The 27,729-nt window shown below is 46.7% G+C and overlaps 1 protein-coding gene across 2 annotated transcripts in view; it reads right to left on the reverse strand.

Annotated features, from left to right (window-relative positions):
• PITPNM3 (PITPNM family member 3) overlaps nt 1-27,729 on the reverse strand; it is a 106,032-nt gene that overhangs the window by 59,774 nt on the left and 18,529 nt on the right. For both annotated transcript variants that reach the window (XM_008962614.4, XM_034941386.3), the window contains exons 2-3: nt 27,607-27,702; nt 14,386-14,493 (exon numbers count right to left, since the gene is read on the reverse strand). In XM_008962614.4, coding sequence (XP_008960862.4) covers nt 14,386-14,493; nt 27,607-27,702 — 204 coding nt within the window. The remainder of the gene's footprint in view (nt 1-14,385; nt 14,494-27,606; nt 27,703-27,729) is intronic.

Consider the following 27,729-nt stretch of genomic DNA (forward strand, 5'->3'; position numbering starts at 1 on the left):
TCTGGGAGAGGCTGGAGTATCAAGGAGGCTTCCCAGAGGCAGCGCATGGGATTGTGGGAGCTAGAGATGAAGTCAGGGGAAGAGCCGGGGCAAAGGCAGGAAGCTGACGAGCTCCGCATGAGCCCAGGGATCTCTCTGCAAGCAGCCCCCTGGCCATTTGACTAGGATACAGTGGGGGTGGAAAAGGAGGGGAGGGATGGCCAGGAAGCCATGAATATCAGAATCAGAGATAACCTTGGTATTACTGGGTTTAGCAACAATTTGACAGCCCCTTTATGTCCCTCATGGTAGCTCTCCCAGGGCTGTTTGATTCCTGTAGTGATAGGAAACTTACTAACTCTGGAAATTTATGATTGCTAGAAGGAAGGCTGGAACCACATTGTGGATGGCCTTCGGTGCCAGGCTGGGGGATCTATACTTCATACTGCAGTCAACAAAGACCTACTTGCCAATTTCGTGGCAGAATGATAGGACTGGATTTCTATTTTAGAAGTGTCGTGGTAGGATTGGATAAAGATGGTAAACTGATTACACGATCTAGTCTTTTTCTCCTCCTCCAGATCCCTAGAAAATGACATCAAGCATTTTTATGTGAATTAATCTTTAGTAGCACTGTAAAATAAGAAGTGTCCTTAGCAGACCAGAAACTGTGTGGCATCCCCAAAAGTTAGAAGGCAGAGAGATCTAAGGAGGGAGGCAGGACTGGTTACATAATTTTCAGGGCCCAGTGTAAAATGAAAATGTGGGTCCCTTTGTTCAAACTAATTAAAAATTTCAAGATGGCGACAGTAGAGTAGAAAATCAAGTGTGTGGAGCCTTGTGTGACTGCAAAGGACAAATGCTCACAAGGCTAGCCCAGGAGAAAGAAAACCATAACCTCAAGCCTGCAAAGAAAGGTCTGTGGCTTGGCCAGGCACGGTGGCTCATGCCTGTAGTCCCAGCACTTAGGGAGGCCGAGGTGGGTGGATCATGAGGTCAGGAGTTTGAGACCAACCTGGCCAACATAGTGAAACCCCATCTCTACTAAAAATATAAAAAGAATTAGCCATGGGGGGCAGGAGAATCACTTGAACCCAGGAGGTGGAGGTTTCAAGGAACTGAGATCACACCACTGCACTCCAGCCTGGGCGACAGAGCGAGACTCCATCTCAAAAAAGAAAGGTCTGTGGCCAGTGATGGAGGCAGCACAGAAGGAACAGCAGGCTTATGGGTGAAAAATACAGAAGCAAAGAAAGCTCTTGTGATCGATTGTCTGGGCTTCCATAGCAGAGGAGCCAGGTGTCTTGGTCCTCCCCCAACCCCTGCTTATGCCAAGCAAAGCATCTGTCCCAAAGTGTGAGAAAGGATGAGTGTTTGAAGGACAGGACACCATGGAAAGCTGAAAATACCCAAGAGAAATAAAACAGAAGCAACTGGCTCAACTCACACCAGGGACATTTTCTACCTTCTCCAATAATTCGATGACAGCAGGTTTCAGTAAACAGACATATTCCTATCACTCAGAGATAGATAGGCTGACAGGGAACTGCAAACACAAACTGGCATATGCACAAATATTAGTAAATATTAGATAAAAGCCAACAATGTGGAAGGAAGATATCCAACTCAGTGACTGAAGGGAAGAGGGAATTGGACCTGTGGAGTCCTTAAACCAACTTAGTGTCATGGTCATTAGTGGCTCTCAAATTTTAGTGCATCGGAATCACAGGACTAGTTAAAATGTGGATTCTGAGCCCCGCTCCCAGAGTTTGGCTGATTCAGTAGGTCTAGGGGTCTAGAAATGTGACCCCCAAAGTCACATTTCTAACCAGTTCCCAAGAAATGTTAATGCTGTTAGTCCAGGGACCACTCTTTGAGAAGCATGTATTGAGATACAAGGTCATAAACCAGAGCCAGGGGGTGAATGGTAGGAAAAAATAGCTCTCTGGAATGCTAGAGGCAGAGAAATTAATCAGGGATACCCAGGCAGTGACTGCTTCCTTCCTGTCAACAAGAACGTGGCCTTGCTGACACTGTTTGTTTTAAGAACAAGAAGAACCTAGATTGTAAATCATTCCTTAAATGATAGCTCATAGATTGTTAGTATACATTATCCTAGAAGAGATATATAAACCCCAAGCATAAAAGAATAGTGAGATAACAAGATTTGTCAAGGACTGAGTGGAATTTATCCCAGGAATGCAAAGTTATTCAGTATGTGAAAATCAATCGATGTAACATACCATATTGATAGAATAAAAGACAAAAACCACATGAACATCTCAATACATGTCTGCAAAAAAAAAAAAAAAAATCCTGCAAAATCCAACACCCTTTTATGGTAAAAAATACATTCAACAAACTAGAAATAGGTGGGAACTTCATCAACTAGATGAAGGACAACAACAAAAGATCCATAGTTAACATCATATTTAATGGTAAAAGACTGAAAACCTTCCCCCTAAGATCAGGAATAAAACAAGATGTCTGCTCTCATCACTTCTATTCAATATTATGTTGGAGACTCTAGTTAAGGAAATTAGATAAGAAAAGGAAATAAAAGCTATCCAGATTGGAAAGGGAAAAGTAAAACTACCTATTCAAAGATGATGTAATCCTATGCATAGAAAGTACTAAAGAATCCCCCCAAAAATAAAACTAAAAAATGAGTTCAGCAAGGTTGCAATATAGAGGATCAATATACAAAACTCAGTTATATTTCAACACACTTGCAATAAACAGTCTGAAAATGAAATTAAGAAAACAATTTCAGTTACATTAGCATCAAAAAGACTAAAATACTTAGGAATAAAGTTAACAAAACAGGTGCAAGACTTGTACACTGAAAACTTTAAAACATCATTGAAAGAAAGAAGACTTACATAAATGTAAAGACATCTCACGTTCATGGATTGGAACTAATATTGTTAAGATGACAATACTCCTCAAATTGATCTTCAGAGTCAACACAATCCCTATCAAAATCCCCACTGGCATTTTTGCAGAAATCGACCTAAAATTCATATGGAAGTGCAAGAAACACAGAATAGCTAAACAATCTTGCAAAAGAAGAACAAAGCTAGTGGACCCCCACTTCCTGATTTCAAACTTACTGCAGGTGTACAGTAATCAAGACTGTGTGGTATATTAACATATACACCTGAGTGGAATAGAACTAGGAGTCCAGAAATAAACCCATATGTCTATGATCTATTGATTTTTGACAAACCTGCCTAAACAATTCAATGGATGAGAGATAGTCTTTTCAATAAATGGTGCCGGGAAAACTAGTTAATCACACTCAAAAGAACTCCTACCTCACACCATACACAAAAATTAATTCAAAGTGAATAAAAGACCTAAATATAAGAGTTAAAACTATAAAACTTTACAAAGAAAACATGGGGGTAAATCTTCATGACCTTGGATTGGGCAATGGTTTCTTACATATGGCACCAAAAGGACAGACAATAAAAGAAAAAATAGATAAACCAAACTTCAACAAAATTTTAAGATTTAGTACTCCAAAAGACATTATCAAAAAAAAAAGTGTAAAGACAACCCACAAAATGGGAGAAAGCATATCTGATAAGGGTCTGGTGTCCAGAATTCATTAAAGAACTCTTACAACTCAACAATAAAAAGACAACCCAAAGTTTAAATGGGCAAAGGATTTCAGTAGACATTTCCCCAAAGAGATAAACAAACGATGAATAAGCACACGAAAAGATGCTCAACATCATTATTCATTAGAGAAATGAAGATCAAAACCGCAATGAGACATCACTTCACACCTGCTAGGATGGCTATATCCAAAAAGGCAGCCAGTAACAAGTGTTGGCAAGGATGCAGAGAAATTGGAACCTTTTTACATTACTGGTGGAAATGTAAAGCGGGGCAGCTACTTTGGAAATGAATTTGGCAGCTCTTCAAAAAGTTAAACAGAATTACCATATGATATAGCAATTCCACTCCTATGTATATCAGCAAGATAATCGAAAACATATCCACACAAAAACTTGCATATGATTACTTATAGCAGCATTATTCATAATAGCCAAAAAGTAGAAACAACTCACATGTCCATCAACTGGGATAAATGAGACATGGCATATCCATACAATGGAGTAATATTCAGCCATAAAACAAAATGAAGCACTGACTTATGCTACAACGTGGATGAATCCCAAAAACATTATGCTAAGGGAAAGTAGTCACACACAAAAGGCTACATATTGTTTGATTCCATTTATATGAAATACCAGGGGCTGGGAGAAGGGGAATGGGGAGTGACTGCTAATGGGTATGGAGTTTCTTTTTTCAGAAATGAAAATGTTCTTGGGCCGGGCATGGTGGCTCATGCCTGTAATCCCAGCACTTTGGGAGACCGAGGTGGGCGGATCACTTGAGGTCAGGAGTTCGAGACCAGCCTGGCCAACATAGTGAAACCCCGTCTCTACTAAAAAAATACAAAAATTAGCCAGACCTGGTGGCAGGCACCTGTAATCCCAGCTACTTGGGAGGCTGAGGTCAGAGAATCGCTTGAACCCGGGTGGCAGAGGTTGCAGTGAGCCGAGGTTGCACCATTGCACTCCAGCCTGGGCAACAGAGTGAGACTCCATCTCAAAAAAAAAAAAAAAAGAAAGAAAGAAAAGAAAAAATATTATTGAGCTAGATAATGGTGATAGTTGCATCCCTTCATGAATATACTAAAACCACTGAATTGTACATTTTACAAAAAGGTGGGTTTTATGGTATGGGAATTATATCTCAACTTCTAAAAAAGAATTTGGCAAGACCTGCTTCACTTGAATAGTGTTAATGGCAGCTGTGTGCCTCCTTAGATCATTCAAATCAAGATGTCTCCTGCTCTGTGTTGTAATCTCACCTATGATCTTTGGCTGAATAATCCAATCTTAAGTGTGTAGTTATTCCCACCCATATCTAACCTACCAGAAAACTCTGAAATGTTCTAAAACAAGCAGAAGGAGACTTTAAAAAATGTAGCATGAGCCCATGCTTCCATGAATTAAGATCAGATTGCTAATCAAAAGAATCAATCAGAGCACATGAAAATGAAAAGATGATTTTAAAAAACAAACAAACAAACAAACAAACCCCAGGCCTGGCACAGTGACATACGCATGTAATCCTAGCACTTTGAGAGGCTGAGGCCGGAGGATCGCTTGAGCCCAGGAGTCCAAGACCAACCAAGACAACACAGCGAGACCCTATCTCTACAAAAAATTAGGCAGGTGTGGTAGTGCAGGCCTGTGGTCCCAACTACTCAGAAGGCTGAGGCAGAAGAATGAGACCCAATCTCTAAAAACAAAACAAAATACAGAAGAGCTGACCTGCAGAATGGAGACTGATGAAGAGAAAATGGGTGAGCTGTTGGTTAGAGTCAAAGCATATTCTCAGAACCCGCCAAGGACCAAGAAATAAGAATAAGAAGAACAAGGTAACATGTGGTTAGAAAAGTCTCTGGAAGAGAAAGAAATACTTGGCCGGGCGCCGTGGCTCATGCCTGTAATCCCAGCACTTTGGGAGGCCATGGCGGGCGGATCATGAGGTCAGGAGATTGAGACCATCCTGGCTAACATGGTGAAACCCCGTCTCTACTAAAAATACAAAAAAACTAGCCAGGCGTGGTGGCGGGCACCTGTAGTCCCAGCTACTCGGGAGGCTGAGGCAGGAGAATGGCGTGAACCCGGGAGGCGGAGCTTGCAGTGAGCCGAGATGGTGCCACTGCACTCCAGCATGGGCGACAGAGAGAGACTCCGCCTCAAAAAAAAAAAAAAAACAAAAAAAAAAAACAAAGAAAGAAATACTTGAAGAAATCATGAAAAGAAGGCTTCACAGTAGTGAAAGAGCACAGCCAGGTATGGCATGACTAACAAACACCTCCACAACAAAAACCTACTCAGAAACGTCGCTTGAAATTTCAGAATACAAGGACTAAAGATGTAAAAAACCTAAAGGCTGGGCATGGTGGCAAATGCCTGTAATCCCAGCACTTTGGGAGGCCGAGGTGGGCTGATCACTTGAGGCCAGGAGTTCGAGACCAGCCTGGGCAACATGTTGAAACCCTGTCTCTATTAAAAAAAGAAAGAAAGAAAAAAAAAATTTAAAACGTAAATCTTCAGGAAGAGTAAAAACCATATTACTCACAAAGGAATGAGAATCAAATTTATCTCAGACTTCTCACCAACATCACTAAATTCAAGAGGCCATGGAGGAATAGCTGCAGAGATAGTTGGGAACGTGATAATGGAGGCAGATAAGCTCACATTCAAATGAGCAAGCAAAATAAAGACATGTTTAGCAATGCAAGGACCTAGAAAATTGCTATCCACAGTTCCTACCTGAAAGAATTACTAGCAGAGACATTCTAGTGAAAAGAGAAAGTAAATCCAAGAAGAAGTCAGGAAATTGAGGAAGTAGCAGTGAGACCTATATGCTATAAAGGGCAAATTTTACTGAATATAAATCATAGCTCAAAATACTTAACCCAAATAGAATGAGAAGGAGGGGGAGGTGGCGGAGGAGTTGTCACTGCCAAAGCCACCATGATGAGAAAACAAAACCCTCCCCAAAAGTAAAACAGCAAAACTAATCATTAAGTTGAAATGAGAATTGGCAACATGAAACCAAATGGTCAGGGGCCATGGGAGCTGGGGAGTTAGGAAGAGAAGGAAGAAAAAAGGTACAAACATCCTTCCCTGTTCAGGGATAGGATAGATAGAGCTACTGACTTAATCCAAACCCTGGTAGAAAATGCCAGTTTTTATTTTTAATTTTTTTTTTTTTGAGACAGGGGCTCATTCTGTCACCCAGGCTGGGTTGCAGTGGAGCAAGCATGGCTCACTGCAGCCTTAACCTCCTGGGTTCAAGCAACCCTCTCACCTCAGCCTCCAGAATAACTGGGAACACAGGCACATGCCATCACACCCAGCTAGTTGTTTAATTTTTTGTAGAGGTAGGAGTCACTCTCTTTACCCAGGCTGGTCCCAAATTCCTGGGCTCAAGCGATCTTCCCACCTCGGCCTCCCAAAGTATTGGGATTACAGGCATGAGCCACTGCACCTGGCCCAAAATACCAGTTTTCAAATGTGTGTTAAAACTGTACGTTTCTAGAACTACAAAAAAAGGAGGTATATAAGAAATTTGATGGTGTCAATAAAAAACAAGAAAAGGGGAAGGAGAAAACCGTATTGATAATATCTTTAATTTTATAGAGAATTTATAACCCAACATATACAGTATATAGATAATGTATATATTTTTTAACTCATAAGGAACATCCACACACACACACTAGACCAGGGTTTAGACAAGAAAGAATTTCAAAAAGATATCACTTTAGGGTCACATTGTCCGATCATAGTGGAATCAAATTGCTAATTAACAAGAAAAAAATCTATTTGTCAGGATTCTTGTACATGGCTCTCAACAGCTCTTTGGGTAAAGAGGAGAACGTGGAGGTTTTGAACTATGTAGACATGATGGACAGTGAGGGGGCTACTTATCCAAACCCTGCGGAATGTGTCCAACATGGCTGGATGCAGGTTTTCTGGGGACTGAGGTTATACAAGTTTGGGGTCCCCTTTTAAGGAAAAGATTATCCCCCCAAAAAAGCTTACTTTTATAAATTTTACCAAAAAAAGGTAATGGGTAAAAAAGCAAAAAAAAAAAAGGTAACCTTGCTAGGACCCTCCCTTGGAAGGGAACTGTGCGCATGTCATTTAAAAAATAAGATTAAAAAGCTCTTATCTCTAGAAATAGAAAAGCACAAATCACATAAATTCCAAGGAAGTAGAAGGAAATAATTAATGAAATAAAAGCAATGTTAATTTACAAAAACTAAGTAGAGAAAACGGTAGACAATAGAACTGATTAATAAAAGTAAGAGCTATTTCTTTGAAAAGACCATCGAAATAGGTAAGCCTTTGGCAAAACTTACTAAGAATGAGAGAGAAAGAGAAAGACGGAGGGATGGGGAGAAACACAAATGAACAATGAGGGGAATGAGAAAGAAGTCATAACTTTCGGAAGTTAATTGTTTTCAACTTGATGAAGGGCATTTCTGGAATCCTAGGGCGAGGGCCATGTTTGTTGGTAAAACATTGGAACGTTTCCATCACAGCACTACAGTCAGGATCCAACCAGAAAGCCCGCTACCGCTTGTCACTCTGCATTGACCTGGAGATCCCATGCAATGCAGTTTAAAAGGAAAAATAAGAAAGGAGAGTAAATGCTGGCAAAAATATAACTGTTAAGATTTGTAGGCCGGGCACGGTGGCTCATGCCTGTAATCCCAGCACTTTGGGAGGCCATGGCGGGCGGATCACGAGGTCAGGAGATCGAGACCGTCCTGGCTAACACAGTGAAACCCAGTCTCTACTAAAAATACAAAAAAAAAAAAAAAAAAAATTAGCCAGGCGTGGTGGCGGGCACCTGTAGTCCCAGCTACTGGGGGACTGAGGCAGGAGAATGACGTGAACCTGGGAGGCGGAGCTTGCAGTGAGCCGAGATAGCGCCACTGCACTCCAGCCTGGGCGACAGAGCGAGACTCCGTCTCAGAAAAAAAAAAAAAAGATTTGTAAACAAGGCTGGATGCAGTGGCTCACACCTGTAATCCTAGCACTTTGGGAGGCCAAGTCGGGCAGATCACTTGAGGTCAGGAGTTCGAGACCAGCCTGGCCAACATGGTGAAACCCCATCTCTACTAAAAATATAAAAAGTAGCCGGGCATGGTGGCGGGCGCCTGTAATCCTGGCTATTCGGGAGGCTGAGGTAGGAGAATCACTTGAACTCAGGAGGCAGAGGTTGCAGTGAGCCAAGATCACACCACGGTACTCCAGCCTGGGTGACAGAGCAAGACTCTGTCTCCAAAAAAAAGAGAAAGAAAGAAAAGATTTGTAAATGATGTGAGGCTGTAACTAGAAAAAACCCAAGAGAATCAACTGACAAACTATTAGAACCAACAGGAAATGTCACCAAAGTAGCAATATTTCAAATATATAGCAGACTAATAATTTACTTCCAGAATATATATGAAGATCTCCTAAAATCCAATAAAAAGGATAAAGAATCCAATAGCATATTGGCAAAAATTATGTTTAAGAAATTCAGAGAAAAGAAAATAGGATCAGTCAACACAGTTATGAAAAGATGTTCAATCTCACTAGAAACCGGGTAAAGACAAAGCAAAACAAGAAAACATTTTCACCCGGCCATTACATAAAATGTTGAAGTTTGATAATATCAAATCTGGTAACACATTGTGGGGAAATGGCTAACTTAATCCATGGTTGGTGTGCAAATATAAATTTGCACTGTTTTTTGGAAAACCATTTGACAGTATCTATTGCAATTTTTAGTGCTTATACTTTAAGCCCATAAAGCATTCTTATAATAATGAAAGATTCCAATGTCTATCACTGCAGAATGGTTAAATAAATTATGGTACAACTATAGTAGAGAATATTATAGTACAGGTAAAGAGAATGGAGTGAATCTATATATACCCATATGAAAAGCTCTCCAAGATCTTCTGTTAAATGTGAGGGAAGAGGTAAGTTGCAGCACTAATGTCTAATACCATCGACCTCTAGAGAGATACGTTGATCAACTCCGCAAGGAGGTCTGTAATTGAAGGAATAACTAAAGGAGATTTTGGTTTTATTTGTTGTGTTTGATTTCTTCCAATGAGAATACATTTAAGAAATCAGGTGGATATTTACAATGTTTGTAGCAGCATTATTCACGGTAGCTAAAATGTGGAAGCAACCCAAACGTCCATCATCAGATGAATGGATAAACAAAATGTGGTATATCCATACAAGGGAAAGTTACTCAGCCCCCAAAATGGAATAAAGTACTGATTCATGTTGCAAGATGAACGAACCTCGAAAGCATTATGCTAAGTGAAACAGGCCAGACACAAAAGGACAAATACTGAATGATCCCACATATGTAGGGTACCTAGAGAAGTCAAATTCATGGAGACAGAAAGTAGAATGGTGTTTACCAAGGGCTGGGGAAAGGAGAATGGGGAGTTGGTGTTTGACGGGCACAGTTTCAGTTGCAGAGAGTGACCAAGTTCTGGAGATGGTTGGTGGTGATGGTTGCAGAGCGATGTGAATGGACTTAATGCCACTGACCTGTATACTTAAGAACCATTAAAATGGGCCGGGTGCGATGGCTCACGCCTGTAATCCCAGCACTTTGGGAGGCCGAGGCAGGCGGATCACTTGAGGTCAGGAGTTCAAGACCAGCCTAGCCAAGATGGCAAAACCCTGTCTCTACTAAAAATACAAAAATTAGCTGGGGGTGGTGGCAGACGCCTGTAATCCCAGCTGCTTGGGAGGCTGAGGCAGGAGAATCACTTGAACCTGGGAGGCGGAGGTTGCAGTGAGCCAAGATCACGCAACTGTACTCCAGCCTGGGTGACAAAGCGAGACTCCGTCTCAAAAACAAAAAAAATTGTTAAAATGGTAAATTTTATGTTATGCATATTTTACCACAATAAGAAATGTTACACAAAAATAACAAGACAAACAATTGCAAAAATAATAATAGTATAATAAATAATATTTGAACAATTGTAAAATAATAGTAATAACACGCTTCTGGGTGTTCAGTTGGTGCTGAAGGATCCCTTTCCATTAAAATATATATATATATACTGGGCAATATGTTGCCAAAAAAGATAAATATATAACCAAGCTTAAAATAAAAAATGTATAATACACAGTGCCAGAAACAAAAAAGGAATCCAGAGACGAAAGCAGAAGCTGAGATAGAGAAGATCCGTGAATCCCATGAGTCAGATGAATAAAGAAAGAGGCTCCAGGGCCAGAGCCTAAAAACCACACTGTGAACTCCACCAACCTGACCTCAGCCTGTGGATGGCAAGGAGCTGATGTGGCACCCACTTTATAGCAGGGACACTTGAAGGGCCATTCCATCCTTACAGGAACTTTAAAAAAGAACCTTCTTTGCGGAAGCAGCAAAGAAACCATTCACAGACAGTGAGAGAGAAAATTCACACATGAGTAATTAAAACCCTAAGCCTGTGCCACTTCTGGGTGTAGGGTCTAAATTTACACCACCCATGTAGAATGGAAACTCTAAACTATAAATTTAGCCTATAAAATATTCAAGATTAGTGAAACACTCAGGCCCAGCAGGAAATAAAACAAGGCCGGTCTTTATGAGGACATTTTCCCAACCTAGGGCACAAAAGACTTCCCCCAAAAAGAAAAGAGAGGTATGTGTGACCAAGATGAGTTCACAATCACAAATGAGAAAGAAAACCCATGAGGTACATTTAGTGTGCACACACACACACACACACACAGAGCAGAATTAACACCCTTGAGAACTGGAGGGATGAGAGCAGTCTGAAAGTGCTGATGAAATATATGCCTTAAATGGTTAGGGAGAGAAAAGGTCAAATACAAAACAGAATTCAGGCTTAAAGGGAAGAAGGTTGGCTCCATTTGGAATTTGTGGAGCATAAGGAGTCTTTAGGACATCCAGGTAGAGGTTAGCAGGAGGTTACCAAAAATGCGAGTGTGGAGCCCAGAAGAAAGGTCCTGGCTGGAGATAGAGCAAGGAGTTGTCATCGAGGTGGCTGGAGCACCCATGGAGGCAGTGTGACTGGCCAGAGCATCCAGCATGAGGCAGGGGAGGGGGGCCTGGAATGAGTCCTGTGTCTAAGGGCAGGAAACTTGAAGAAGACAAGAGGATCTGCTCTGTCTATGCCACCAATTTCCATTGCATTCCTTTCCAGGAAGAGTTCACGGATCTTCCTTTCCCCAAGATACTTCCCAGAGCCTCTCAGAGCCTTGTCCCAGCCTGCCTTACTGCATAGTAACCCCTGGCTCTGATCTGTCACTTCCACTCTGCTGCAAGCTTCTAAGGAATGACAAGGCCATCCTGCTTGTCTTTATTCCCCCTACATTGAGCACAGGGTTGAGCCCCTGTGATGGCTCCATAAATGATTATTGAAATGAATGTGTGTGTTCTGTCATGTTGTGGAAATTCACATTATGAATTCACACGAGAATGGGACTTGGAAGGAGCTGGAAATCCAGCTGGTTTCCTCTTCCTCTTACCCTCTCTCCTCTCTTCTTCCCGCTCCCCATTCTGTACTGGGAGGAAATAGTACCAACCCTCGGACTCAGGTAAGCACTGCCCTTCATTCATGAGCACCAGGAAGCATTTGTGAGGGCTGCCACTTGTGCAAGATTGGTCATGCTTCTCCCCCTTCCATCATTATAAGAATGACCTGCTATCGAATGCACTTTGCAAATATCATCTCATTTAATCATCACAGCTTTTTTACTAGTCCTCCACTCTGCAGATGAAGAAACAGAAGACCAGGGAGGTGATGTGACTTTTCCTGACCACACAGCCATGGAGTGGCATGGCTGAAGTTCAAACCCAGGCCTCTCTGACTCCAGCACTGCAGCTTCTGCCTCTGTCCTGGACCTCCCGCTGTGCTTCCTCGTCCCCTGCCCTCCAGTGCCCTCCCAGCTCACTCTGCCTCTTGCTCACCTGACCGACTGCCCTTAGCTCTCACTGGGTCTGAGTCATACATTCTTTAGCAGACAAGTGGGGGTGGGGGATGGGAAGGGGATGGCCAAATGGATGGTACAAATCCATATTTGTCTTTTCAAGGCTACAAGCACTATTGTGGGGCAGGACCTAGAATCCATGACCCCTTCTAGGCCCCCTCTGGGGTTCTCGGGATGAAGGAAAGAGCAGCAAAGGACCCACTGGCAGATACATGGCTATGACGACTGGTAAGTTGTCTCTGGATTGCCCTTGGGGGCCAGAGTCAGAGCCCCCCCTTCTCGTGGATGGGACAGTGGTACAGGGTGCCTTTCCTTTCAGACTCATGGTTCCTTGAGCCTGACTTTGTTAGGGCCCAGAACTGTGCCAAGCCTTAGTCCAGTCCGGGAGGTGAAGCCCTGGACTGGGAATCAGAAGACCAGGAATCTGAGCCTGATGTTGCCACCAGCTTGGGGGACTTTGGGCAAGACGTGGCTCCTCTGAGCCTGGGTTCTTTGTTGGTTAGATGGGATGACCACACCAGGCCTGCCCATTTCTCAGGATGAGTGCTTTGGCAAAAGGAGAGCTCTGAACCAAGGAGGCAAGGATGGGGATGAGAAAAGGAACAGGAACAGGGCAAGATGGTCACTACCAAGGCAGCCGTTCCCGTGGGCTGGGCCAGGACCATCTCACTGAATGCCTCCTGAGAGCATGGCCTTGCACACTCGGCAACTCTGGGCCAGAGCACGACTGCGAATGACAGGAGCAAGAGAGGAAGGAGAAGAGAAGATGAAGAAGAAATAAAGTAGGAGGAGTGGTATGTGGGGTGGGGAAGGAGGGATGGAAGAAACCAACTTGAGGGTAACAGGTACAGAGGTTAGCACCCTGCATCCCAGATGTGGGTCTAGCCCTGGCTCTGCTTCTCACTCCATTGTAACATTAATCAAATACAGCCCTCAGCTGAAGATCTCTGAGCTCAGTTTCCCATATGTGAGCTCAGATTTTACGACATCTTCAGCCACGTTGTCCGTTTGCATTTTAAAGCCTTGCCCCATTGCTTCACTGTCAGGAGCCCTTCCTGGATCCCCTCTCCTGCCTCCTGAAAGTCATGCCTCTCCCTTCTGAGCTAACACCCTCAGCTTAAGCCTGATCCGTATATCTTGACTTATACGTGTCACACATCACAAGACAGAGGCCTCACATGAATCACCTTTGGTTGCTCCTGCCAAGCACTTATACACAGTAGGTGCTCAATGAGCCTGTTAGTGATGAACAATAGCCAAACAGATGGATAGATGGATGCCAAAAAGAATCAGCCTGCTTTGTAGGCTGATCAAACTCCTGGTCAAAACTCTTCTCCATAGAAAGCCTCCTGGATTAATCCCCAGCCATATACTCCTTCTTCAACAACTCCGCCAAAGGAAATCCTGATTCTCACTGCTGTCCTTCTCTCTCCCCTTAGACCTCAGCTCCTGTCCTGCTCAAAGCCTCCTCCAACTGTCACCCTCCTTATTCAGCAGATTCCAATGCCAAAGACCTGGCAGTCCAAGGAGCTTGGACCCAGGCACCTGCCATTAACCACCCGTGCCACTGGGGTAGTCATTCTGTGGACAAAGGAAGCTCTGTTGAAGTAGGCTGGAGCTTTTATGCCACAGAAAACCCCAAAGAAGTCCCCATGAGAGTTCCTGTAAGTGGCAAAATTCAGGGATGCTATGAAGGAGGAACCAAGGCAGATAGACTCTTCACAGAAGACCCAAGCCCCAGCCCCAGTCACCAGCCCTACAGCTCCCCCTGCAACACACCTATGTGCACATCCCGGTCATGAGAGAAGCAGAGTCTCACCTTGATGCTCGTCCAGTTTCCCCATGGTCTCGATCTGCTCCACGAGGTCATTGGAGTTCCACTGGCTCATCCCAATGAGGATGGCATTCTTCCCTTCAGCCATCTCCTCTGTGGGAAGAAGCAGCGGTGAGCAGAAGCAGGTGCAGCTAGGGATAGGTAGCCCTATCAGGAGCTTATGTCTGAGGGACATTTTCTCTTGTCCTATTTCTTCCTTGAGTTGAGGTACACCTCAACTCTTGAAGGTGTCTGTAGCTAGACAGTTACAAGACTTGCAGAGATTTATCATTGAAAGAAGGTACTGTTGTACCCTACTGGGCCTCCACATGCAACAGCAAAAGAAAGTAACAAAAAGCCTGAAGCCCCATAGAAAGTACCATTCCTAGCACTGATGGCAGTATCTCTTGAAAGTCAGTGTGTTTGGGAAGAAAGAGCAAAACCTTGTCATTTGCAAGCAGTTTTTCTTTAAATTACTGACTTCTCTGACCCTCGATTTTCCCATCACTAAAATGGATCTGGCCACAGAGGTGTTGTGAGGATTAAATGAGATAATGGATGTAAAGGTCTTAGTGCAGAGGAGGTGCTCATAGATGAGAGCAATCATGATGATGTCATCACATGAGAAGTAACTCACCACCAGGAGTTGAGTGGATGAGGATTTGTGTGCTGCAGAAGCAGCTCTGGAGTAACTGGAGAAGAAGAAACCTTCTGGTTCTAAGGAAGCTTTGACTTGTATGGAACCTTTAGCCCCCATCTGAACTTTATGACCCTCTTAATTCCTCTATTCTCTCCCACTCCTCCCCTCAACCCTGTCTCTATCCTTGTTCTTTCCTTGTCTGAGCATAGTGAGTCCTCTGGGAGAAATCAGTGGGGCTATATTCCATAACCACGCTGAATACAAGGCCCTGGGTCCCACACATCAGATACACACATCTGGTACTGTCCCTCATCCTACAAAGGGACATTTCTTCAAAAACAAACCCTTAGGCATGTGTGCTCTCCTCCCCATACTTTGCCGAAAAACAGATGTGCCTTTCTGGTGAAGAGCTTTGTGCCCTCCCTCGCAGAACAGACATCAAAGGGTGTTGAGGACAATCTCCAAGCTTATGATAATTAAGAATAAAGGGTTGAGATCCATTTCACTGCCAAAGAACTTTACCTAGCAGAAGGAATCAATATGGTGCATCTGAAGCTTTGGGAGCTGTCCAGAGTTCTGATTCACTCAAGAGCTCAGTTGACCAGACCCCCAATTCTGGTTAGGACATCTCCTCCTGTCTTATTTTATGTATCTATTTGATTGACTTAACAACACTTATCTAACCGTTACCATACACTGAGATTATTATAAGTGCTTTACAAATATTAACTCGATTCTCATAACAATACAAAAAAGGTAAAATTGTTATTATCTCCATTTTATAGACAAGGAAACTGAGGCACAGAGTAGCTGAGTAATTCTTGCCCAAGGTCACTGGCTAGAGCCAGGATTCAAAACCAGGTATACTATTTCAAGAGTCCTGAAATCCTGCCATCCTGATAGCCTGCCCTGGACATCCTGTATTGGCTGCCCACACTCCAGCCAGGCACCACACACATTCGGACAATTTCCTGAGCCCAGTGTGTTCCATCTGGGAACTGGTTTATTCTGTGCTGGGCAGGGCCCTGACCAGGTTCCAGTGCAGATCCTGCTGCATGTGAGCTTTGTGCTTTTCCACACCCTCCACCACTGTGTCTGCTTTCCTATCTTTTAAACAACAATAACGACTCAGGGTCTATAGCTCTGTCTAGCAAGCTGCTATGGGGACAAATAATATAGCAAATTTGAAAATACGACACAAGTCAAGGTGCTGTAAACAAATATGAGGTGATATTATTCTTCGGGAAGCAGAATTATGAAGAGGTTAAGAGCTCAATTCTCATGTTAGATTGATTTTTTTCAATCCTGGACCCACCATCTGCTAGCAATACAACTGCAGTTTCCTCATCTAAAAGTGATATCATTGTAAGGCCTCTGTCATTGGATTGTTGTGAGCATTAAGTGAGAAGATGCAGGTAAAGGTGTTTATAAAAGTGCCCCACACACAGTAAAAGCACAGGCTGAGATGCCATTGCATGATGGTATCATCATCACCAGCACCACCACCACCAGTAGGAGCATGGGTGTTATGCCCCACACTCACTCTTGGTTCCACTCCTGCTGTTGTCGGCCCCTATGACATTCTACCCCAGCTCTAGAGTAAGGTAATCAGGATCAGCCTGATTACCACCTTGAGTTCTTTGTCTCCTGGTTCAGTTACTCAAGCATGGAGCTATCCATTTGTTCATTCTAGCATTCAATCTACGGTGAATAGATTCCTGAGCACCTACTGTGTGCAGGGTGAGACACAACCTCCCTCCTGCTGGAATCCAGTTTTGTGAAAAACATGATAGAAATACCTCTGACATAAGCTGAGAGAGCCAGGTATGCAGCAGGCACTCAGCACATCCTAGCTTTCTTCTACAGTGCCATAAGTCCTGTCCCAGTGGTTTATGCAAGGCTACTGGAACCCTGTGGGGTCTCCCAGGGCTCTGGAGGTCTGAGCATGCCTACTCCTGCATGGCCCAGGCCACTTTCCTCTTTTTCCTAATCACCAGTATAACCCTGCTCCATCTTTGGGGTTTGGGCTTTTGTCTGTTTCCGATCAAATATGTCTTTCTCTACCAGAGTCTCACCATGCTTCTCTCACGCTTTACATCTGGCCCTGACTCACTCAGATCTGAGCTCTCTGGACCCCTTTCTATGGGTCTGTGTCTCTCTTGGTCCTTGTAGTTCTCTTTGCCTCTCCCAAGCTCTCCCATGCTGCCTGCCACATCCGTATCTCTCTCTGGGTGGAACATGTATGCATTGCCTTGCTCTCTTCTCACCCCAGCATCTCTCTCTTTCCTTTCTCTGGGTCTCATCTTATCAGGCTGGGTATGTCTCTTTCTTGATCTCTCTCATTCTCTATGGATTTCTCTTTTGTCTCTCTGGGTCCCTGTCCTCAGGATCTCTCCAGCCCCCTGCTCCCTAAGGGTGTTCTCCCTCCCCTCCCTGTTTTCTCTTGCTATGTGTGTGTGCACGTGTGCACGTGCATGTGTGTGTGCATGCATGTGTGAGTGCATACATGCATTGTGTGCATGTGTGTACATGCAAGTGTGTGTACATGCATGTGTATGTGCATATGTGCGTGTGTGTGCATATGTGTGTGGCCCTCTCTCCCTCCTGCTCCCTCTCACTCTCTGCTTTATCTTACCTTCTCTGGCATTCTCACACTCCCTGCCCCTCCGCCCATCCCTGTCTCTCTGCTGCTCTGTGCACCCTCCCAACTCCCCAACATGCTTTCTCTCCCACACTCAGCCTTTACGTCTTCACTCTGGCAACAATTGGCTTGTCCCCTGAGAAGCAACAAGAACACACACATACACACACACACACACACACACACACACACACACACACACACGGAAGCAGCAGCAGCAATATCTCCTTTTGGAGCCATTCAGGCAAAGAGGGGAGCTGCAGGGCTCAGCTTGAAGTCTTTGCTCTGCTTCCCACATTGTAGGACATGCCTCCAACAGGACCTGTGGAGGCCACAGCGTGCTCATTTGTATAAACGCCCTGGTTGATTTTGCTTTTCACCTTCTGGTGACTGTCTCCTGCATGCTAATTCTCATCCTGGTGACCTCTGCTTCGGACATGGTTTTAGCATGTACTTCACCCTACTGAGACCTGACCCAGCTCTGATTAAGCTCCAAGCTGAGCCTCACCCACTGTCACAATAGCCCTGGCCTTGACCACAGATTGACTCTGACCCTGGCCAAAACCTGGTTATACTCTACTCCTGTAAGCACAACCTACAATGCCATAAGGAAAGCCTTTCTTCCTACCCTGGAGCTTCTGTTTCTACTGTTGACAGGACTCCAGAGTAAAGAATCTCTTTGTCTTGGCCAGGCTCAGTGACTCACACCTGTAATCCCAGCACTTTGTGAGGCTGAGGCGGGCAAATCACGAGGGCAGGAGTTCGAGACCAACCTGACCAACATGGTGAAACACCATCTCTACTAAAAATACAAAAAATTAGCTGGGCGTGGGGGCGGATGTCTGTAATCCCAGCAACTCAGGAGGCTGAGGTGGAAGAATCACTTGAACCCGGGTGGCAGAGGTTGCAGTGAGCTGAGATCGTGCTACTGCATTCCAGCCTGGTGACAGAGTGAGACTCCATCTCAAAAAAAAAAAAAATCTCCTTGTCTCATGCCAGGAAAGCTTCACCTCCAGCTCATGGAGCCAAGGGCTTGGTCACATTCTGCAGATGGCCCATCCAGTACCACTCATCATCAGGCCCACAACATGGATTTCTCCAAGGACCTAGATATGCATTGCTTGGGGCTCTGGAGCACAAGATTGCTCACATTCACCTTGCACTGCCTACCACATGCCCCCATGGCCCCCCTATAGCCAATACCATGACTCCCTCTTCCTTGTGAGGGGCAGTCCCCACACAGCCCATCCCCAGACATGTTGGGGCTGGTTCCATGGCGTTCTCTTTTCCACTTCCCCTCCCCCACTGGAGGAAAAGGTAGAGGGAGAGTGGGGCCTGTGGCACACCTGTGCTTTGCTTCTGTGATGGCTCCTTGGCCCAGGAATAATCACGCAGCTTCCCACGGTGACATCCTTCCACTCCCTCCAGGAGACAAACAGTTCTACCCTTGCCATTCTACAGATGAGGAACCTGAGGCTCAGAGACCCAAGACTTGCCTGAGATCAGAGGGCAGCCAGTCAGTGACAACTATCATGGAAACCTGGTCCTCTACGCCCAGAGGACACATATCATTTTCTTCTGTTCCCCCTTCTCTCACCCTTGGGGTTGGAAACCGCTGGGAGGCTGAGTGATCACAGGGAAAGCTCAGATCAAAATGAGAAGGCTTGGCATGTGCCCCCCATTCTCTGTGAGACCTGACCCTGACTTTGAGATTTTGTCTGTAAAATGGGATGATTTAGCCGTGCACTACCTTCCTCTCCCAGTTGCTATGGGAAACCAGGAGTTAGAGGCACAAGCAGATTCCGCAACACAGAACCCAGCTCCTCAGGCCCCAGCCTCCCACCTTGGGGAGTGGGGGAGGGGAGGACCAGCCAGGCTGGGCACTGAGAGAGCAAGAAACCAAGGACACAAAAGACATGGGGGTAAATGCAGAAAGGAGGACTCCTCCAGCTTCTAGCTCAGAGAGTTCCCTTAGCCCTGCTGAAGGAGACAAGTCTTGTGCTTTGCTCTTGATCCAGCTACCCAGTGCCAGACGTGCCCTGAGAGTAAATCCTAGATCCACCACCACCACCACCATGCCCAGCCCATTCCTGGCCCTGATGGCATTTTTGTCTCTGCAACTGTCAGGGCCTGGCCTGCTTATGCATATTCATGGAGGGAGGGCTATTTAGATGCTGGAGGGGGTTGGGAAACCAAAAGAAAAGTATTTCCCATTCAAGTGAGGGAATGGACCTGGACACCACAGCCAACAGAGCCTTGCAAGGCCATGGGGAGCCTCATTGACAGATCCTTCCAGGTGAATCCCAGCATCCTCATTTTACAGGTGCAGAGCTGTGCCACTGGCCCACGGCCATGCAGAACCTCAGGGGAAGGGCTGGGCCAAGAATCGAGATCCTGCCAATTAAAGGCACTCCCAGTAACACTATCTCCTGCCAGTTAATTTCATGAAAACACCTCTGTTTGTACCTAGATGTTTGCTGGTACAAATAATTGGATATTGTTCCAATTATTTCCAATATCCAAATAATTGGATTATTCTTTCTATCTAAGGTTAAAGTGAAGGATGCAGCTGATATTTTCTAAATGAAGACATACATTTTGCTATAAAAACAGAACACAAAGTGAGCTAGGCTTGGCATATCCAGCCAAATCCCAAATAAACTCAACCAATACCACAGTGACTGCACTAGCCCCAACCTTGCATCCTTTCAGGGATGAAGACTTCAAAAGACAGTTTCATTTTCTCTCTAGAACTTAGCGTTTCATAGCCAGGAACCCTGGGAAACCTGGGCTACTCTAACAGGTCAACCCATCCTCCTTGGTCCACTAAGCTTTTCTTACCCATGGCTTCTGGCCAGACTACCTGTCACCCAGCAACCTTCATCCCTCACAATGAGGAGCTCACTCAAGGTCCAGGCATGGTTCCATTTTGAGGATCCATCCTGCACTACGGACTCTGAGTTCTGCATCTCTGGCCTTCTCTGGGACAGGGACAGGGTACCCAGGGCCAACCCTGAGCCTGGCCAGGAAAGCATGTCCAGAGGACACCCACTGCCTTCCACAATATGGGCTACTGGGTCTAGTCTGCCCCCTCTCTCCTTGCTGGGGCTGTGAACCCACAGCACTGAGCCAGTGCCTCCCTGGCTCACTCTGGCCACACCAGCCTTCCTGCTGTTGCTCAAAGACGCCGAGCTTGGGTGCAGTGGCTCACGCCTGTCATCCCAGCACTCTGGAAGGCTGAGGCGGACAGATCACCCGGGGTCAGGAGTTCAAGACCAGCCTGGCCAGCATGGTGAAACCCCATCTCTACTAAAAATACAAAAAAAATCAGCTGGGCCTGGTGGTACATGCCTGTAATCCCAGCTACTTGGGAGGTTGAGGCAGGAGAATCACTTAAACCCGGGAGGCAAAGGTTGCAGTGAGCCGAGACTGTGCCACTGCAGTCCAGCCTGGGTGACAAGAGTGAAACTCCATCTAAAAAAAAAAAAAAGATGCCAAGCTCATTCCACCAATCAACACTTTGCGCTGGCTGTTCCCACTGTCTAGAACACTCTTCCCCCTGGATTCGCAGGTGGCTCATTTCTCATTACTCAGCTCTCAGCTCAGGGCCACACCCCAGGGACCCTCTAGCAGCCATCCACTCTATCATGTCCTTTTATGTTATATGGTGGGGACAGTCTCCATTTTTTAAACAGCATTACTGAGGCATAATTGACATTCCATCAACTACACACCTTTAAAGCGCACAGCTGGGTAAGTTTTGACATATGTACATACCTGTAAAACCATTACCCCAACCAAGCTAGTGAACAAGGCTCCATCCCTTCTAGAAGTTCTCTCCTGCCCCTATTTATCCCTCCTCCCCCAACTCCCCATCCCCAGGCGACCGCTGATCTGCTCCTGGCACCACAGATTGGTTTTCATGTCCTAGACTTGTGTATAAATAGAATCATACAGGATGTACTCTGCTTCAGTCTGACTTCTTTCACTTGGCATGATTATTCTGAGATTTATCCATATTGTTGCATACATCCGTGGTCCGTTCCTTCTTAACTGTACCACAATTTGTTCACTCACTGATGCTCATTTGGGCGTTTTCAGTGTGGGGCTATAATCCATCAAGCTGCTGGGAACATTCATGAGCAAGTTCTCAGGTGGACAAATGCTTTCTTTTTCTTGGGGAAATGCCAACAAGCAGAAGGGTTGGGTCACATGGTAGTGAAGTATGATTTGCTTCTTAAGCAGCTGCAATCAATTTTCCAAAATGATTGTATCATCATACATTCCCGCCAGCCGAGTTTGAAAGTTCCAGTGCCTCCACATCTTGGTAAGTTATTATTATTATTATTGAGACGGCGTTTCCCTCTTGTTGCGCAGGCTGGAGTACAATGGCGCGATCTCAGCTCATCGCAACCTCTGCCTCCCAGGTTCAAATTATTCTCCTGCCTCAGCCTCCCGAGTAGCTGGGATTACAGGAATGCTCCACCATGCCCAGCTAATTTTGTATTTTCAGTAGAGACAGGGTTTCTCCATGTTGATCAGGCTGGTCTCGAACTCCTGACCTCAGATGATCCACCCGCCTCAGCCTCCCAAAGTGCTGGGATTACAGGCATGAGCGACCGCGCCCGGCCCCTGGTAAGTTATCTTAATCAGCCATTCTAATAAGTAGGTATTGGTATCTCATTGCAGTTTTGATTTACAGTAATGACGTCATTCCCTAATGATGAATGACGTGGAACATCTTTTCACATGCTTACTTGCCATGTATATATCTGCTTTGGTGCAGCATTTATTCCTTTGTGTTATTTTGTTTATGGTGTTTTGTTGTTGTTGTTTTTTTCCAGGCAGAGTCTCGCCCTGTCACCCAGGCTGGAGTGTAATGTCATGATCTCGGCTCACTGCAACCTCTGCCTCCTGGGTTCAAGCGATTCTCCTGCCTCAGTCTCCTGAGTAGCTGGGATTACAGATGTGTGTCACCATGCCCAGCTAATTTTTTTGTATATTTAGTAGAGACGGGCTTTCACCATGTTGGCCAGGCTGGTCTCACACTCCTGAACTCGTGATCCGCCTGCCTCTGCCTCCCAAAGTGCTGAGATTACAGCCACTGTGCCCAGCGTATGGTAATTCTTAATAGAATGTATTTTCTTGTGTATTGTCTTCCTATTTGTCACCTACCACCACCACTAGGCTATGAGCTCCATTGGCTGGGGCAGGACTTGCTTGCTCCTGTATCCCCCACACCCAGAAGAGCACCTGGCACTTGATGGACGGACGCACCATTAATACTGTGGAAAGAGTAAATGAATGAGGCTGAATTCTAGCTCCCGCTCTGCCTCTTTGTGTGGCCCTGAACAAAGTTCCCCGGCCTCCGTTTCCCAGCTTGTAAAGTGAGTCAGAGGTGTTAGATTCAAAAACCTTGAGGAGCCTCCCAGCTCTGGCTTGTTCTGGGTTGGAGGCCACATCCCCTTCTGGCCACTCTGGGTTTTCCCTTACTCTGCATCTTCCAACCTCGGCACTGCTGGGCTGTGGCCCCCCAGATATCCTGTCTTGACAGGGGAGGGAGTGACACTTCTTTTGAATCTGGGAGCCTGGACCCCATAGCCCACCCTGCAGCATCTAATCACTCCTGAGCCCCAGACCTGCCACCTTAGCCAGAGGAGCTGGCACCCTGCCGAGGAGTTGTTATGGATCCAGAGAGCTCAATACTCCTGCCTGACTGTTCCCTAATCCCTCCCATGCCTTCCATACAGAACCAGAGACCCCCAGAACCCAGAATTCCTCTCTGCTCCCAGACCATGAGCTCCAAGGGCCTCTCCAGGTGAACCCCAGTGCTAGGCCAAAGGGTTGGGGCTGATGGCCGCAAGGGAGGGAGGACGGTCCTAATCGGTAACACATCAAAGGGAAAGGGCTGACCTGGACACTAAACTCCCGGCTTCCAGCCCCTGCACTTCCACCTTGATGTGTGATCTGGTGGCGGTGGGGGGCAGGGGGTCCCTTTGGTGCTGTGGCCTCAGTTTCCCCATTAGTGCACTGAGGAGGAAGGAGATACAATGTTCCCAGGTCCAGTCAGTGCTGGTACCTAGCTACGCAGTTTCTTCCAGTGTAGACGCTGCTTGGTTTCTCATTCCTCTGGTCATTTTTGTATCAGTTGAGGTGGGCAGGGGTGGGGGATCACGACGGGGGTTATGGGCAGAGGAGGGAGTACAGATGCAGGAGCTCTCAGGGACAGAAGGCTGCCCAGGCAGCAATGAGACTGCCATACCCAGGGCAGCACGAAGCCCAGGAGTTGGCTGCAAGTACCCAGCTGGTCTCTGAAGGGAGACACAGAGAAGGTCACCTGTGAAGACCGCCACACGTGCAGGAACTGTTGAAATGGACATCCATGGCAGCCAAGGAGTCTTTTGAGGGGCTCATGGGGGAAACCCAGGGAGCTTTGGAGGCTCTGGTGCAGGATGTCTGAATGGGGCTGGATTTAATGGTGTTGGCCCCACCACAACTAGAGTTGGAACTGTTGAGGCCACAGGATGCCAGGCCATGCTCAAGCGGAAGACAGAGACGGCACCCAGGGTCAGGGTCAGGGTCAGGGTTCAGCCTGGGCTGGAGAGCAGAGGGCAGGGAAGCAGACCCTCAAGGGATACTCAGAAGCCCATGGCCTGGTCCCAGACACAGAGCACTGGCTGGGCTGGGCTTGGCTGGACCAGAGCCCTGGGAGAGAGAGAAAGCATGGCTTCACCTCTCACTGCCTTGAGCCAAGGAAACACACAAAGGCCTTGGTCAGGGAGGAATGGAAAGGACGTTAGCAGTTGGCAAATCAGAACTAAACAGGGTCCCAGCAGCCTGTGAGGTGGATCCTGTGGCTTAGGAATGCAGATGCTCTGGAAGAGGGCAGATGGTAGGGAGGCTGCAGAGATATACGAGGTCCTGTAGGGTGTGTGGAGAGGCAGAAGATGGGGAAAGATGGGAGAATCTGGGATCCCGAAAGAAAGGGAGAAGAAAAAAAGGAAGTGGCCGGGCGCGGTGGCTCACACCTGTAATCCCAGCACTTTGGGAGGCCAAGGCAGGCAGATCACTTGAGGTACGGAGTTCGAGACCAGCCTGGCCAACATGGTGAAACCCTGTCTCTACTAAAAATAAAAAAAAAATTAGCCAGGTGTGGTGGTGCCTGCCTGTAATCCCAGCACTTTGGGAGGCCAAGGCGGGCAGATCACTTGAGGTCAGGAGTTTGAGACCAGCCTGGCCAGCATAGTGAAACCCTGTCTCTACTAAAACTACAAAAAAAAAAGAAAAAAGAAAAAAAATTGGCCAGACATGGTGGCGCATGCCTGTAATCCCAGCTACTTGGGAGGCTGAGGCAGTAGAATTGCTTGAACCCAGGAGGCAGAGGTTGTAGTGAGCCAAGATTGCTCCATTGCACTGCCACCTGGGCTACAAAGCGAGACTCCATCTCAAGAAAAAAGGAAAAAAAAAAAAAAAAAAAAGGAGATGATGAGAAAGAAAACACAGGGCCACCAACATGGGAGGAGTGAGAAGTGGGGCCGACTTCACGGCAGAACAAGCCGTGAGATGGGAGGGAGAGGACAGAGACAATGGAGGGGCCAGGGAGACAGCCGTCAGCATGAGAAGCACTGCAGCTGCTCTCAGGGACGGCAGGTGAGCAGGGCCCGAAGGGATAGAGCTGACCCTCGCGCCACCCACAGATGCCTCTGTCGTCAGCTGGGAACGCAGAGCCCTGATGAACTGCAGAAATGTTTTAAATGAAAGTCTTCCAAGCATCAAAATATTGAAGCCGTTGTTGTCTCACTGTGGGTTAGTTGCTATGGAGAAATTCAGCCCCAGCAGCCACTCTAATTAGACGCCCATGGGAGACAGGCCCCAAATGGGCTGGTTTAGGGCTGGCCTCAGGGAAGGGGTTCCCCGCCCAGAGCCAAGAATGGGGGACAGCTCCCCACCTCCCAGCCACATGTCCTAAAAATCACCCAAACTGAGTCTTCTCCATTGTTGGAGGCATAGAGCTGATAGGGAAACTGAGGCCCAGAGAAGGTGAAAGCCCCGCCAAGGTCACAAAACTAGTCGATGGCATGGCTGAGACCACATCCCAAGTGTCCCGCTCTGGGTATTGACGTCTTCCCAGCACGTAGTCTGTTTCTCTTCCAAGACCCCGTTTGCCAAGCATTTCAAAGCCGGCTCCGTCTCAGGAGTAAGTCAACACCCTAAATATGGTGACTTCCCAGAGTGGGGCCACGCAGGCCAAGCAAGAGCCAGGGACTGTCCTGGGCTGTGGAGCAGGACCCTGGTGCTTCTCCCCAACTCCTCTGCAGCCCAGCAGAGCATGGCTAGGGAGGGTCTTCTCTGCTCAATTCCAGACCGATTCCACCTTCCCATGCCCATACACCTGCCTGGGTACTCGTGCCTCTGAGCCTTCAAGGCTGATCTCTGCCTGAAATGTCCACCCCTTTGGATGCCCCTTTCTTTCAATCCCAACGTCAACAATGCTCCTTCCTATGTCTCATGGGTTGGCCGGGAAGAGATGCAGAGGTCATTTCCCCACCCTCCTTGTCCCTCACCTGAACACTGGCAACAGTCTTTCTAACACTCTGGCCCTCCCTGCATCTATGAGGCTCATTTATTTTTTCTTTCTTTTTCTTTTTTTTTTTCTGAGACAGAGTATCGCTCTGTCACCCAGGCTGGAGTGCACTGGTGCCATCTCGGCTCACTGCAACCTCTGCCTCCCGGGTTCAAGAGATTCTCCCCCCTCAGCTTCCCCAGTAGCTGGGATTACAGGCACCCGCCACCACACCCGGCTAATGTTTTGTATTTTTAGTAGAGATGGGGTTTCACCATGTTGGCCAGGCTGGTTTTGAACTCCTGACTTCAAGTAATCTGCCTGCCTCGGCCTCCCAAAGTGTTAGGATTACAGGCCTGAGCCACCGCCCCTGGCCGAGGCTGATCTTAAGTCGCACCGACTCACAGGTGCATGCAGCATCTCCTCTCAGCCCCCTCCCCGCTGCCCACCACCTCCTGGCCACTTGGCCTTCCTCCAGTTCCTGGAATGTTCCTGTCTCTCCTACTTCAGGGCCATCACACCTGCTGTGCCCTTTGTCCAGAAGGTTCTTTCTTCCCTCTCTCCACCTTGCCAATATCTTACTCCTTAGCTCTGCAGAGCGGGTGCTAACAACCTCCTCACCATGTTAAATTAGGTGCCCCTCTGACTGTTCTCTTTTTTTTTTGAGACAGTCGCACTCTGTCACCCAGGCTGGAGTTCAGTGGCACCATGTCAGCTCACTGCAACCTCCGTCCCCTGGATTCAAGCAATTCTCCTGCCTCAGCCTCCCGAGTAGCTGGGACTACAGGCACCCACCACTACACCCGGCTAAAGGAATTTTAGTAGAGATGGGATTTCACAGGGCCACCTGTTAAAGGGAACACATCTGTTAAGGGAACACACATGTTGGCCAGGCTGGTCTCAAACTCCTGACCTCAGGTGATCCACCCACCTTGGCCTCCCAAAGTGCTGGGATTACAGGTGTGAGCCACCGCACCTGGCCTGACTGTTCTCTCTTACAACAGCTGGCACTTTTACTTAGCGGCGGCACTTTTACTTAGTGGCGATGGTCCCCATTCGTCATTGTATTTTCTTGGATGTCTGCCTCTCCTGCAAGGCTATAAGTATGATGAGAGCAGCAATGTGACGACTGATTGCCACAGGATCCCTGGCACCTAGCAGCGTTCCCGGCACATGTGAGGGGTTCAGCAAATATTTCAAACAGTGAACAGACGAAGGCTGAGCCCCTGCTCTTGGCACACCCACAGGATGGGTAAGTATGGAGTGTGGAGCTGCAGATACCGTGTCTGAGTGGGGAGGGATGCGGACCCCCAAATGGGATCTTCTTCTTGAGGCTTCTAGGAAGGTCACCCAGCCAGTGATATGAGACTGGGGTTCACTCACCTCTGGCATCAAAGAATTCATCATCTGAGCTCTCCACGGAGTCACTGAGGACATTTCGAAGGTGCCAGGGGGCACCGCCGCCCGGGGGAGGGCCACCTGTTAAAGGGAACACATCTGTTAACC

This window comes from Pan paniscus, chromosome 19 (genome assembly GCF_029289425.2).
Source record: "Pan paniscus chromosome 19, NHGRI_mPanPan1-v2.0_pri, whole genome shotgun sequence".
In the NCBI taxonomy this organism is placed as follows: domain Eukaryota; kingdom Metazoa; phylum Chordata; class Mammalia; order Primates; family Hominidae; genus Pan; species Pan paniscus.